We start from the raw sequence: 14,721 nt of genomic DNA, 5'->3' as shown, positions 1-14,721 counted from the left end.
TTATAGTGAGGAAGGCTGTGTAGAATTCAGAAACAACAAAGAAGGACTATCGGACTTAGATCTTGATTATACTCTGCTACAGAAAGGAATCAAGGGTTAGAGATCTGAGTGGGAGGAGACATATATTCCGTTGCACCCAATGTAAGATTTCTGATACTTTTATGTGTTTAATTTTCCATCGTTTTAGAAGTTCATATTTAGGTTGTTAAATCAACATACTTGTGAGTAGATCTAAGTTCCTGGTAAAATAACATCCAACAGATAACCCCTCCATCAAATTCTATTGTAAGCGTCCTCACTTTCATATCCCACTTCATACTCCCAAGGAGTAGAAGTGGTCTTCCAAATACACTTTGTGTAGGTACACCCTCATATTCCATCTCAAGTATATAGATATATGTTTACACCAAGAGTAGCCCTGACCCCTGATGACGTGGACATCAATGTTTGACACATGGAAAGAAAGATGACATCTCGGAGTTGAGTAGTCCCAAGTCATAGTAAGTCGACCTGGGAGGGGTCCCTAGCCCTACGCCCAGGTTGACTTTGGGAACTCTAGAATGGAAGTTTAGACTTCAATAACTTGAATCTAACTCACTATCTTTTAGTATTATGTACCATGATTACATAAAGCAATCTAATCCAAGCCCTGGGAGCTGAAATTACACGAACAAGTAACCCAGAAGTCAACCTAGGCCTTTAAGGTTTAACCTAGCGCCCTAGTTGGCATTCCCAACTTCAGTTTCAGTTTTCGGGACCGTATAAGTGAAAATGGCTCAAACTTTGCATTGGGACATCAACTAGACATACCACGAACATATTTGAGGTATCAGAATCAGAATCAGAGTAAGTTCATTTTTGAGCACCCGGAGCCCCGAGCACCCCAGGGCCCAGGTTGAAAATGTTGGAATTATATTTATCCAGGATCTTAGATCTACTCACAAGTATGTTGATTTAACAACCTAATATTGAACTTCTAAAACGATGAACTAAACACATAAAAGTTAAGAATAACTTACAGTGATTGCAGCGGAATTAATGTCTCCTTCCACTCAGATCTCTAACCCTTGATTCCTGTCTGTAGCAGAGTATAATCAAGATCTGAGCCCGAAAGTTCTTCAGTTGGATGTGATCCTTCACAGTCTTCCAAACTATAATGAGGTACTGAGTGATGTGTGTGGGCACTTCTCTCTCACTAGGAATTTCGAAATTTCTCTCTTGTTTTCTCTCTTGATTTCGTGTGACACAATGCAAGGCAAAGCTTTCTCAAGCCTATCAAGAGTAGAGAGAGGGGCTGCTATTAATAGGAAAAGGGAAGAGCACAACTTTCCAAATAAACAGTTTCCTCTTTTACTGTGTAATTGAATAACTGTCTTATTTAGTGTGATCCACCACTTTCCTATTTAGGCTAGGCTTTGATTAGCAATTATATGGCAATTTAAATTGAAAATAATAATTGGGAAACATGCAAGCATGTGGCCGGCCATGGTGTGTATGGGCCTCACATGGATTTTGCAGTTTCCTCAATTTTATTTTTATTTCTCCAAAAATGCCATTTTTCCAATTCTAATCATTTAAATGCCAAAACTAATTATTTAATAACTAAAATAGATTATTAAATAATATTGCCATTTAAAATAATTATTAATTTAGACATGCAAAGTCTCATAATTAACAATTAAACCTAGAAACCCTTTTATTTACAATTTCATCCTTAAACTGTGAGAATTCACAAATTAGACATAGTCTAACTTTTAGAATTATAATTGATTAAACATAAATCAATTATAGAGTCTTACAAACAGTATAGTCTCAACTAGAATGGGGACCATGGATCTATATGCTGAGCTTCCAATAAGTTGAACCGATTTACCAAGTAAATCCCTAACTTATTAATTCCTCGTTGAATCCACTCTTAGAACTTGGAATTGCACTCTCAGACTTATATAGAGCATATCATATGTTTCACGATATCAATATGCTATCTCATTTAACCATTGTTATAATCTTAATGTGATTTAGAGATCCTCTATATAGATGATTTACATCGAGATGGGACCAATTTACCGTTTACACCCCCTCAATGTATTTTGCCCCTTTGAACACTTAGTTACCTGTAAATGATGTTTTAGTGATCTGATATACAGTCACTGAAACAAGAGCTCATCCATTTACTTCTATTTAACTAAGCTCAAAAGGAATCATCACTTTACTTCTATACACCAGTAGAAGCTATAGATTTCCATATTTATGTTCAGCACTCCCATTCAGTTATGCTATCATGTTCCCAAAATATATGTATTATCCTGACCCAAAGGTAGGCTTAACTAATAAATCAAAGAACAAGAATAGCACTCCTGAGATTGAGCCTAAGCATATCAGGATTTAGTTTCTCTTAATCTAAGATCAACTTCTGATATTGACTTGGAAAGATACAACGGTAAGTTTACAATATCTTTGACCAAGTTCAATATCGGTCCAGTCCAATGCATACTCCATCCATTCGAAACCAGTATACTTTGCCAATGTTCTGGAAAGAACATAACACTTACTCCAAGTGTAAGTATACTTCATCGCTGATTATCACATCAGTGTAAATCCAAAACACTGATGAACAGGGACCAAATCTTCTGAATCATATAATCACAATCACATTCCACTGTATTGACAATACTGTAATTGTGAATAACTATATGTTCTGGATTTAACTGATTTTGTGCATAAATCAAGTATATATATTAAACCATAAACATGTAACATACATGTAATCATAATTCACTTCAAAATTCTAAATTGATAACTAATCAGATAGTAATGAGTTTTATTTAGGGCATAAAACCCAATAGAAAATTTATCAATTTGGGAACTTTCCATGGATCTGATCGGCGATCTGACTTTTGCATCTTTATTGTCTTCATCAAAAATGGGGAAATATGTCCTTTTGGGGAAGAAACAACACTTCCTGGGTGCCAGAAACAAGGCCCAGCGCCCAGGTTGACATTTTGTCAACTTTGGCCGATTTCGATGATGTTTCCTGAGAACCTTCTTTGTTTTTAGAAAAGATTAAGATTCAACTATTTTTGGGGACCAAACAGAATTTGTGAGGGGCCATAACTAAGACCCTCAACCATGTTGGCTTTTAGACAACTCAGATCTGCATCATTATTTAAGATGTCTAGGAAAACCTCAACCACGTTGGCTTTTAGCTGGCTCCAAAATTTTTGATAAAAAGTGCTAGTAAACCATCATCCCAAGTGTCTTAGCTAGATTCATCGTGTTGTACCCATTTTTCGAACAGTAAATGAGGACATCTAAATAAATGACATGTGTACAATGAAGGAAATAAATTAACCTGATTAACGAGAAAACCAAGATATAATGACCTCCTTGAAATATGAAAGTTATGCACGATCTTCTTGGAGTAAACCTTTTTTTTTTTTTGATTCAAGCGTTTATATATTACATCATGTTTTATCTGGGACTCGAACCCAGGACCTCCAACACTCACACACCCATCTATGGCTACTTGAGCTAGCCCCAAGTGGTTTCTTGGAGTAAACTGACATATGCAACATTAAGTGAGACATGTCTAAACGCACTCACAATATGAAACTGAGGGTACTAAGCTTTTTTAAGACATTCAAGATCATTCCTAGTGTCGACATTGACATTGTTATGTTAGAGGCTCAACTTTCTTAACCATTCAAGAACTAAGATTAGCCGGTATAAATGTAAAATATGCAATACATCCTATCATTATAAATGTAATATTTTGAGTAAATTTAGTGTGTGGTTTAAAAATAAGATAATCTTATAAATATACAAAAACAACAAAAGAAAATTACAAAAATACCCTCATACAAAAATGAGATCCGAACCCAACAACAACTACACTACAAAAATGCAATTATAGGTCTATTAGTATTAATCCCGCCCAAACACAAACAAACAAAACAAGAGTTTGAGTTTACACCTCAAAAATTCAAAACACATTTGTGGAAATTATTGCTCTTTCAACAAGCTCCCTCAACTGTTCATTAATTATTTCCTCTTTAACTCTTTTCAAAACTCTCTCAACCTAAAAACAAGAATTTAAAATCTCATCTTCCATTCCAACCGATCCGAACCAATGGCCAACTCTGATTCTCCCATTCCTCCTCCGGTCTCCGCTCCACTCTCCCCCGTAAGCTCTGCTCCATTTTAATTCCTCTCTTATTTTCAACCTCATAATTTCTGCGTTCTCTATATTCAATTTGATGGGGTTTTCTTTTCTTTTTTTCTTTCGTTTCAATTTTCTACAGAAGAAGGAGAACATTATTCCCGCTGCGAAAAAGATCGAGGTTTTTGTCTAACCCTTCTTTAGGTTTTTTTTTTTAATAAATCAATTTTCCTGAGTTTTATTTGGTGTGGGAATTGAATCAGGAACTGAATGAATCGAGGTCGGAGCTACTTACTAGGATTCAAGGGCTGAAACAGGTTGCTATTTCGTTTTATTTTGCCCACTCCTACAGAAAACATGTTAAACTTTTAACTGTATAAAATGTGTAATCTTGAGAAGTAAGCCGTAAATGTTGTTTATTTTTGTTAGGATTTACAAAGTTGGAGATCAAAGTTGGATAGCCAAGTCAAGGTTTACCGCGATGTAAGTGTTCTTTAGTTGAGTTGTTTCATTTCTCTTTTTAAAATGCTGTTTTACATCGTTTTGTTCCAAAACTACAAATTGGGTTTGTGTTTGGCATTCTGAACTTAAATAGTGTACACTACAAGGATTGCAAATGCTGATGCTTGATCTGTATTTAGCTAAATCATTACTTAGGATATGAATTTAATAATGTTTGCAGTCTAGTTTGTTGAACTGGGAGGCACTGAATTTTCATGGTATTGTGTTTTTCAATGTGTTATTAGATAGGATATGTATATTTGAAGAATTCGAACTTTTGATTGATAGATGATAAAATGGGATTGATAAATGCTTTAACTTTTACATGTTGTGGATGTTTTCTATGTATGTGTCAATGCAATATTCTTTTCACTCATGCAGGAGCTTTCAGAACTGAAGAAATCACTCAACACTGAAGTGGATCAACTTCGGACTGTAAGTGGTGCTTTACATTGTCCATATTTTTTTGACCTGCAAAACATTATGATAAAAATAATTGTTTTAATTTATATTTTTAAAATGTTTTAATAGGAATTTCTAGATTTGAGGACTACCCTTCAACAGCAACAAGATGATGTTTCCACTAGTCTTAGAAACTTGGGGGTATGTTCTCATCAAAATGATTCTGAAGTTTACTCTGATAAATTGACAATACATGACAGATGCTAGACCTAGATTAATTCATCTTGAGCTTGTGTAGCTGCAGGAAGTCTCAGGAAATGTTGTAAAGGCCGAAGATACCAAGACTGGAAAAGAAGTAAATGAATTGCCCAAGGAGGAGGTGGAGAACAAAGAAGTTGAAAACTTGAAGGTCCCCCCAATAGTGGAACATGCATGAATGAATGACCATAGTGGTTTATAGCTTCACTGAGTTACTTTTCAATTAGAGTTTAGAATAGGCCACGACCTTGCTGTCTTCAATTTTTATGACATGAACTGTTATCTGAAGCAAATTATGTATAACTTTTCCTGTTATCTTCAATTGAAGCATCTTTTTTATGCAGTTTTTGTCTTCATCTGTTTGCGGGTTAACATTCTGTTTTAGGTTAATTCAATGACTTTTCCATATATAGGGACTAAGAGAAACTGTGTTATCTGCAATACACTGTAATGTGCGAATATCAATAGTGAAGCTATTACACTATTAGATTGAGTGAATGAGCTGTTCTAAACTATCATAGCCTTTGACTACAAGGAAGGATCAGATCAACTAGTTGGGTTCAATTAAGAATTTGGTGTTTAGATTAATGCTATGAGGTCTATGGCATGCAATGTCTTTCATCATTAATGCCATTGTTTGTGATGATGTAAGCTCATCTTTTGCATTAATGTGTACATTTTCCAAGATGACTATCTTTCCAAAACAAATAAATTAGAGAGAGAAGGGCAGCAGTTGGTAATTTTGATCCACAAAACAAAAGAGTATAATTTTTTTTTTCAAGAAGAGAATCCTAAAAAGTTCTGCTATCCCATGAGTGAGTAGTATACTTAGTACTGTGTTTTCTCTGTTTTCATTTCAGTAATGAGATGTGTACTCACTGTATGTGTACCATATCATTACTCATAATGGAAATATTTGTTTGGTTTGAGCAAGAAAAATGGTATTAATTAGTGATAGGTATTGTCAATCAATGCAGAGGGAATTCTAAGATTTTCATTTTCTTTTTATCCTTTTATTTTTCAAATTTAAAAGCATATTAGTACAACACAAACACAATACACAAAACAAGGAAAAGAAAGAAAAAAACAATGGAAAAGTGTAAAAGAGAAAAAAAAAAAAAAAGGAATTTAAGGGTACAGATCGTTTTGTTTGTTGTCGTTTTCTTCTCAGCCTTGACACAAGTGTGGTCCACAATAAGAGGATCTTAGAGGCCAAAATGGATAATAATAGATAGATTCTTCTTGTAAGAGTCTTTTGATAGTGATCCTACATTATGAGAAAGATTAATCTAAATACTCAAGCTAGTATAGTATAAAGCATATTTTTCTCAAATAATAAAATACATGAATAAAGAAAATCTAAGTCGGAAGAGAGTAAAGAGGGAGCAAAAGTTTCTTTTGTCATTTTCACGTAATGTTTTGAGGCCCTTTGCTCCCTAACAGAGTACATGTATTGCAGACTATAGAGTAGACGTTTTGGCTGTTTTCTTCAATCATTTTCTTCATGTTCTCTTCAAATTAAAAAACACTTCATTTAAAGCTCCTAACTTTTTTCATATATACCTTATTCTCAAATTCAAGCTTGGTCCTTTTACCTCCCAATGGCTTCAATCTCAGCTCAAGAGGCCTCCGAATCACTCAAGTACAAGGTTAGTCAAGTTCACTTTATATTCTAACTTAACCATTTCTCTATTTTCTTTCTCATAACTTGGTTTTTTTTTTCTTGTTTCTCAGACATGGGATTTGAAAGTTTCCATTCACTGTGAAGGTTGCAAGAGAAAAGTCAAGAAAACTCTTCAGAAAATTGATGGTATATTATATATATACTTAAATGTAATACTAAAAGTAACACAATTTAAGAATGGCATTGTAAAGTTTCTTCTTTTTTTTTTTCATTTTCATGCAAAAAGCTCTGTTTTGCTCTGTTCATACTTTAATTTTGGCACCATTTTCTCAGGTGTTTATACCACGATTATAGATTCTCAACAACAAAGAGTTACAGTCACTGGTAACGTCGACGTTCAGATCCTGATCAAGAAGCTGGTAAAGACAGGAAAACGCGCCGAGGTTTGGATATCATCAGAGAAAGAAAAAGAGAAAGTTTCGGGGAAAATCATGGTGATGAAGAAGAATAAGAAGAAGAACGAGGAAAAAGAGAAAGACCCAGAAAGCTTAAAGAACAAAGCTGTTAATCCAAGTAACAAAACAGAAGTCAATGCTACTGAAAACGCTGCAAAAAATGAGAGTGAAAAGAAACAGAGTCAAGTTTCAGCCATTAAAGGAAAGTCGCCGGAGGAGTCTCCCTCCGGCGAGGAGTCCGGCGCCGGTGAAAAGAAAGGTCAAAACAAGGTGAGTGTAGTGGAAGAAGGAGAAGTTAATGGTGGTGGTGGTGGTGGGCTAAGTAAGAAGAAGAAAAAGAGAGGGCAAAAAGGTAATTATAACGAGAATGGTAATGTCAATGGTGGGGGTTCAACGAGTAATAATACACCTGCATGTAGAGGATCTCAAAGTACAAGTCAAGCTAACCATAGTCTACGTTATACGTATCCGTATGGGTATGGTCCAGTACCTACGTATTACAGCACAATGCATCATCCTAGCAAAACCCCATCATCACCGTACACGTGTGCAAATACTCATCAAGAGATGATGTATGGCTCTTTTGAGATCTTTAGTGATGAAAATGTAAACGGGTGTTTTATCATGTGACTTAGTCCCTTTAAATTAGTATTAGAACTAGTACTATTTATGCTTAGATCATATTAGCAAAATTTAATCTTTCAAGTTTCAATCCATAAAAAAGAAAATGAGAAAGAGTTTGGGTATTTCTTTTTTCTTTTTTGGAAGGTTTGATATATGATATGTAGTGTCTTTTAATATAAGTAGTATCAAACATGAACTTCCATTTTCATGTAGAAAGTGATCATAATGATAATAACATTATTTAAGTTTAAATACTAAAGTAAATGCTCATAACGGTAGGTGATGTATAATGAAACTAGATATAATAATTAGACTCAATAAAATATAATTGGAGTGAAAATAGTTGTTTATTATTTATTATAATGTATTAAGATGGTTTGGAGGAAAAGAATAAAAAATTATAGTTAAATAGTAAATAATATTTTTGTTTCTATACAAAATTTGTATAGACTATAGTTTGTATTACAAATTGTGTCCTTGAAAGATTTAGGTTGCTACAAGTTTTCCATACAGAATGTTGAATAGACACTTTAGAATTTAGCTTCATTATTATATTTTATTTTTTTTTACTTTTCTTCTTTCATTTTATAGTAAAAATTTAATTTATTGAAAAATAAAACACAAATAAATCCTAAAAAGTAATTAAATGGGTGTTTAACTCCATAACTTAAAAAAAAAAAAAAAATTAATTTTTAAAAACTAAACAATTATTTTTTAAAACACAAATAAAAGTGTTTAGATATTATTTTGATGAAATAATTTTTTAAAACAAATTTTCAAACTGTAATTTTGAAAACAACAGAAAGTTATTTTAAAAATAAAACTACTATTTAAACTAAAAATATCATGAACTATATACTTTGAGAATACATTCAGTGTATGAGGATATTTTTAAATTATACATTCGTAATAATTGACTTATTATAGTTAATTATTTAAGTCGATTATTTATTATGTCAAAGATCAATTATATTTTATAAAACTTAAAAAATTAAAATCAATATTTTGACAATTAGTTAAAATATAAATGTTTTACAGGCTCGAAGCATTTTTTTTTTTTTATTTCCTACATCTAGATTCCCACTATTTATTGTCGTTAGCATGCTCAAGATTTTATGACCAAAATATCAATTTTAATTTCCAAATTTCAATAACAAACAAAATTTGATATTTGAAGATAAAACATACGAGAATTCGATTGTTACTATAATATTCGTATAAAAAAAAAAAAAAAGTTTTTTTTTTTTTTGTACATTTGTTTAACAAAACATACCAAAAGTGTTACCTCTCATTAGGCATACACATCATTTACTTTTATTTTTTCTTGTCTTCTATTTTTAGATTTTTTTAGTAATACTTTTATTTTTTAATTTTAAAAATAAAAAATAAAAGTATATTTTATAATTTTTATTTTTATTTTTATTTTTTTATTTTATTAAAGTCGGGTTTGTGGTCCGAGTTCGAGATTGGGACTGGACTCTAAATTGGTGTTGAAGTCTAAAATATTGATTAAGAAAAAAAAAACGGTTAAAAATTTAATTTTCAATTAAAAAATTAAAAAGCAAAATTATATAACATAATTTTAGAAAATATTTTTACTTTTTTAATTTAAAAAACAAAAAACTAATTAAAAAAATATTACTAAATAAACTCTTTATTTTTTTTTGTTGAAAAAATCATATTTTATTTATTTATTTTTGTAACGATAATATTTATTTATTGAATCAAAAGAGCTTCATAAAACTAGATACCAGCCATTAGATTGGTCATCAGAAAAAAAAAAATTACCTCTCAAAAGTTCAGAAGATGAAAAATATTACTCTTTGATGCCCAAGTAGGAAGGGGGTGAGCACTTTTATCTTTATTAAACACTCTACTAACCCAAAAAGTAGTGTTATGTGCACCTAAAATATACATCCAAAATTCACACAGCAATGTGACAATTTTTTTTTTTTTTAATTTTCTAAAATTAACTTATTGTGTGACATGCTCTTTTGGTAGATTTTGTAGTAATGAGGGATGAGACTTGAGAGAGACAGAAGAGAGAACAGAAAGTTTTGAGAAGAAAAAAATATGAAAATGGTATTTTTAGAACAATGAGAAAGATTAATATAAATTTGTAATGTGACAAGTTGGAGTATTTTTTTGAATTATGAAACATCATGAAGCATACAAATTCAAATTTCCCTTATTTGTATACATTAGTGGGGATGGAGATTTAACAGAGGACATCATCACTCTAAAGAGAAAGGTCTGATTGGTAGGTTTGAACCTAAGATACACCAACATAGCTTAAATGAGTATTGTTTGTTTGTGACTTGTTGTGGGGCCTTCATAATCAAAATTATGTGATTTTTGCTAAAATCTATAAAATACAAAGTGATCTTTTGCCATGCTGGTCTTTGATTAAGGCCACTCATATTGGCACACAAAATTTCAAGCTAGGGGCCACTTGACTTGGTGCCTATAACAAAAGTCACATATTTTTCTTTCCATGATATTATTGTTAATGAAACCAAAAATCTTCCTTCCAATGTCTAAATTTGTTTTTTAAGCTTTCCAATATCACTTTTTATGATAATGCAACAATATCATTAGCATTATCTTAGTTTCCTAATGTTTGGTCAGTATATGATTATTAGATAGATGAACCACCTAATCATATATTTGAATTAGGCATATAGTACCATTTGGCTTGTGGACCAAAATTCTCGAAATAATGAATCAACTAGGGAGCAGAAAAAGTACAAGCATGTTACAATTATAGTGGACTTTCAGATGCTTTTGAGGCTGGTGATAAGCCAAAAGGCTGAATTTATGAGAACCAAGTTGGGATGGTATCAATTAAAGAAAGAAAAAGAAAAGGCCTTTTAACAACCAAAGCTATGTTGAACTACTAATCTAGTAAGAAAAAAAGTAGCATAATCTTTGGTATACCAATTAAGAGCATAATTTGGAGATAAATCATTGAATTATGGAATAATAATAAATGGGTTTATGATAAAGTCATCAAAATACCAAAAGCAATTGTTCATTGCATTCTTTATATACAATTTGAAAACTATAAAAACGAAAACTGGAATGAAAGTAAGAAAAGGAAATGTACTAAACCTGAAAATTACAGCATGTACAAAACCTGAAACTACAAATTCTAATTCAGAAAAGGGAAAAAATATATATATATATATAAAAATAAAAAATCATATGCAGGTTGATGCCTTTGTAGTGCGTTGGTTTGATCCAAGGTTGATCACCATAACAGTTACATCATCATGATATTTCCTCCTCCTACCTGCTGGAATATCCATCAATTCTTCCATACTGAAGCCTGCATCGAAAACAATCACACTCTTAGACCTAAAGGATTGTCTTTCTGTACAAATTATTTTCTTCCCAGAAGACTAAATTCTTCAAAGATTCTCTAAATTGAAACAATTCATCATAGAAACAAGAATTAGAAACCAAAGCATATAGAGTGGAAGAATTAGTAGTCAACACTATCATATTTGAGGGCAGTGGTAGAGACTTTAAAGATGGCTTAAGGTGGACTCTTGTGAAAATTGGTTTATTTCAATCTTTCCCTGACTCATAACTTTAAAGCCAAAAGTTATGGATATTATTGATCAAATATGGAAACTTTACCTGCACGGTTTGCTGCTTTAATTACAAGCTGCTCCACTAGAAACTTAGCAGGGTCACCGTAAGGGTTTCTGGCGATATAGTACCTCACGAGCTCTACTGCCTCATCATTGCTAAAGAAGTCAAACAACCCGTCGCTACCAATTATAACAAATTGGTCAGATTTTGAAATCCTATGCACATTCAACGATGGTTGAGTGGAAACATATGGGGGACTCATAAGGTTTTGAACTCGAAGAATTCCCATCAGTGCATCATTCAGAATTTTCTGTGCAAGGAAAGAAAAAGAAAGTCAGTTCCAATTCAAGATAATAGTATATATTTACAATGAAAAAGAAACTATGGAGCATACTGAGCATGGCAAATCATGTTAAGTTGAATTTTATTTTTCATAATAACTTCAGCAAACCAATATGAGCATTTAAAAGGTCTGCTTTTCTCACCAAAACAATTTTATTTTCATTTTTATCATATAATGAATGATCTGTGCATAGCACATAATAGCTTAAAACACAAAACAATGCCAACCTTTTTCAAGTAACCAACCCCAAATGCACGGGTAACCTTCAATTTCCCTTTTACTTTACCACCTACTATGGTCATAGGATCATCAGGATGCTCACACAAAACTCGATTTCGTTCATCCTCTTCATCAACTGTATGACTCTCGGTAAGCTGGATAGCTTTCAGTTTCTTACTCCCATTCAAGTCATCATCCTTGCAGTCTGTCGCCAATACAGCTCTGCTATCACCTAAATTTAATGTGTATAAATCTTCTCCATGAAGAAACACAATGAGAACACAGGACCCAATAGAAACCAAATCTGGACGATCCTCCATTTCCTGCTCAACCATATAGAGGAAGTCAGACTCAGCCTGATTAAGAGCGCGTTGAAGACTATCAAGCACTTCTTGCCTAAATGACTCGGGTGACTTTTGAAGTTCAGGGTATGTCCTACTTTTAGAAATATCACTGCACGAATCCTTGTTTACAAAGTTACTATCACCTGGAACATAATGAGAAGAACCATCCAAGTCTGGACAATCTGAAGCTTCAATAAATTTTTGATTTTGTACCCAGTCTAATGAGCTAAAGTGAAATATAATAGTATCATACAATGTCCCTGCAAGGAAATCAGCTGCATCTCTTCCATTAAAACCATCATAAATGGCACAGAAGAGCCATCCATTTTCTTCAGAACAAACGGCTTGAACCCGATCTTCACCAGCAGCTCCTCCAGCCACCTGTACTTCCATAGGATTAAGAAAGCCCTCATTTCTAGATGGAGCACTCATAGAGCTAAATGGATTAGAATCATAGTCATGCAGTTCGGTTGGAGTGGACGGGCTACAACTTAAGTTCGACATACTATTTGGGAGGGAAGATGATAACATATCCAACCTTGAAAGACTTGGGGAGGAGGAAACCTTCCGGAATGAATTAGGAGAGTCCAAACTAGGAAGTATTTCTTCCCCTATTAAGCCATTACAGATATTTGTATTAGCAAGAGTAGCATTAGCACTTATAGCAGCACCAGACAAGCATGAGAAACTGCCAGTCCTTTGGATTCCTCCAGGCACGAATTCATATCCACCGGATAGCTCATTAGGGCTGCCTCTATTACCATAGCACTGATAGCCAAAGCTCACTTTGAGTTCTCCCTCTGGTTTGATCATGATTTCCCCTTGCACAATTACAGCCTGCAGTAACAAAATACCAACACTATTCAGTTCTAAATGAAGAAAATTAGGGATACACATTTTGCTAGATAAAACTAAACAACTATTAGATGTATACACACAACCTACTGTGGATGTGAATCATTACACGATTTGGGAAGGTCATTAAGAAGAAGAAGAAGAAGAAGAAGAAAAGAAAAACTAAGGCAAAACAGTAGGGACTTGAACAAATAAGTCAATGAAAAACATAAGAAATGCAAAGAAGTAAATCTAACAGAAAACATAAACAGAATTCAACTCATAAGTCATTACAGTAGCTGGATTAACACCTTTCAGAGATTCATAACTACTTCATGGAAAGATTGTATATGCAAATTCAGGCTTCCAAATTTACTTCAATATGCATTATATCAGGCCTTCATCAAGAAAAAGTTGGATCAAAAACTAACCCAGTTAATTAGAAGAGTTTACAAATTGGAAATATCAAAATCCGACTTCTATCTAGTGATTCTCAAGATTTCTCAAATTATTCAGAACAGTCGGGTGTGTGCGTATACATGTATATATAACACATGTAGTCTTCAATGGACAAAGTGTATCTACTAATTACAAATTTTACCATATACACAAAACATCCATGAAGAGAGGAAAAGAAAATAATCCAAGAAACAAGAAAGGCAGTAATAACAAGCATATGAAACAGATCAAATACTCTAAAAACCCAAATGAAAAATCAACAAAATTTATCTAACCCCCCATCTACCAAAGAAGAAAAAGGTCGATGAAAACAATGAAAAACAGAAAACCCATCACAGAAAAAACAACAAGTTCACACATTTCCAAACGAAACAAGAGCATAAAGAGCTAAAATCCAAAACAAAACCCACCTAGTGTATCGGTCTCTGAAGAAGAGCAGAGCAGAGGAAGCAATGACAATAAAAGTAATATAGCAAAAGAAATAATATTAGAGTAATAATGGGTTATGAATGGAAAAGGAAGAAGAAGATGAATACATATATATATGAGCTGTAAGAAAGCAGAAACGGATCTGAGTTAGAGAGAGAGAAAGGTGGTTTTTTTAGTTTAGTGGAGAATCTGTATCTGGGTGTGGGTGGCATACGCAGAAAATGGATGGTTAAGAATGGGGTTTGCTAAGTTTAGAAGAATTTAGTTTGGTTGGTTTGGCGTGGAGGTAGGCGTTGTGGGCTATGGTGTGGTGTGGTCTATTTCACTGTCACCACCACTCAGTCTTTCTCTCTTTCTCTCTCCACCGGTAATACCAGTTTTTTTTTTTTTTTTTTTTAATTTGAACTCTTCTTCTTTCTTCTTCTCAAAACCCAAATACGACTACTGTGTACCCCCGGGAAATCTATTCTATG

The 14,721-nt window shown here is 33.1% G+C and overlaps 3 protein-coding genes across 5 annotated transcripts; 2 read left to right on the top strand and 1 right to left on the bottom strand.

Moving 5' to 3' along the window:
• The first annotated feature begins 3,954 nt into the window (after nt 1-3,954).
• LOC115721766 (uncharacterized) lies at nt 3,955-5,663 on the top strand. 2 transcript variants are annotated; one of them, XM_030650844.2, is made up of 7 exons: nt 3,955-4,183; nt 4,302-4,340; nt 4,423-4,476; nt 4,589-4,642; nt 5,042-5,095; nt 5,192-5,263; nt 5,367-5,663. In XM_030650844.2, exons 1-7 carry the CDS (start codon nt 4,130-4,132, stop codon nt 5,496-5,498), a joined length of 459 nt encoding a protein of 152 aa, XP_030506704.2. In that variant the 5' UTR covers nt 3,955-4,129; the 3' UTR covers nt 5,499-5,663. The 2 variants fall into 2 exon arrangements, with proteins under 2 accessions (XP_030506704.2, XP_030506703.2); XM_030650843.2 differs by having other exon boundaries at nt 5,361-5,663.
• A 147-nt stretch (nt 5,664-5,810) lies between these two features.
• On the top strand, nt 5,811-8,145 carry LOC115722094 (heavy metal-associated isoprenylated plant protein 36). The gene is made up of 3 exons (XM_030651216.2): nt 5,811-6,969; nt 7,055-7,130; nt 7,278-8,145. Exons 1-3 carry the CDS (start codon nt 6,922-6,924, stop codon nt 8,027-8,029), a joined length of 876 nt encoding a protein of 291 aa, XP_030507076.2. The 5' UTR covers nt 5,811-6,921; the 3' UTR covers nt 8,030-8,145.
• A 2,893-nt stretch (nt 8,146-11,038) lies between these two features.
• On the bottom strand, nt 11,039-14,699 carry LOC115722610 (probable protein phosphatase 2C 40). Of its 2 annotated transcripts, XM_061104525.1 has the most exons (5): nt 14,230-14,689; nt 13,672-13,758; nt 12,191-13,363; nt 11,666-11,930; nt 11,039-11,351 (listed from the first exon to the last, which is right to left on the bottom strand). In XM_061104525.1, the coding sequence occupies exons 3-5, from the start codon at nt 13,337-13,339 to the stop codon at nt 11,224-11,226; spliced, it is 1,542 nt and encodes a 513-aa protein (XP_060960508.1). In that variant the 5' UTR covers nt 13,340-13,363; nt 13,672-13,758; nt 14,230-14,689; the 3' UTR covers nt 11,039-11,223. The 2 variants fall into 2 exon arrangements, with proteins under 2 accessions (XP_060960508.1, XP_030507715.2); XM_030651855.2 differs by lacking the exon at nt 13,672-13,758 and having other exon boundaries at nt 14,230-14,699.
• Between the last annotated feature and the right edge of the window lie 22 nt (nt 14,700-14,721).

This window comes from Cannabis sativa, chromosome 9, assembly GCF_029168945.1.
Source record: "Cannabis sativa cultivar Pink pepper isolate KNU-18-1 chromosome 9, ASM2916894v1, whole genome shotgun sequence".
Taxonomy (NCBI): domain Eukaryota; kingdom Viridiplantae; phylum Streptophyta; class Magnoliopsida; order Rosales; family Cannabaceae; genus Cannabis; species Cannabis sativa.
This window is presented reverse-complemented; position numbering and strand designations above follow the sequence as displayed.

Coding starts and splice junctions, on each gene's coding strand:
- LOC115721766 (XM_030650843.2), top strand. CDS start 4,130: ATGGCCAACTCTGATTCTCCCATTCCTCCTCCGGTCTCCGCTCCACTC. Junction 4,341..4,422: donor CCGCTGCGAAAAAGATCGAG/GTTTTTGTCTAA, acceptor GAATTGAATCAG/GAACTGAATGAATCGAGGTC. Junction 5,096..5,191: donor AAGTGGATCAACTTCGGACT/GTAAGTGGTGCT, acceptor ATGTTTTAATAG/GAATTTCTAGATTTGAGGAC.
- LOC115722094 (XM_030651216.2), top strand. CDS start 6,922: ATGGCTTCAATCTCAGCTCAAGAGGCCTCCGAATCACTCAAGTACAAG. Junction 6,970..7,054: donor CCGAATCACTCAAGTACAAG/GTTAGTCAAGTT, acceptor CTTGTTTCTCAG/ACATGGGATTTGAAAGTTTC. Junction 7,131..7,277: donor AACTCTTCAGAAAATTGATG/GTATATTATATA, acceptor CCATTTTCTCAG/GTGTTTATACCACGATTATA.
- LOC115722610 (XM_030651855.2), bottom strand. CDS start 13,339: ATGATCAAACCAGAGGGAGAACTCAAAGTGAGCTTTGGCTATCAGTGC. Junction 11,931..12,190: donor GGGTTGGTTACTTGAAAAAG/GTTGGCATTGTT, acceptor TTCCTTGCACAG/AAAATTCTGAATGATGCACT. Junction 11,352..11,665: donor TAAAGCAGCAAACCGTGCAG/GTAAAGTTTCCA, acceptor TTTTCGATGCAG/GCTTCAGTATGGAAGAATTG.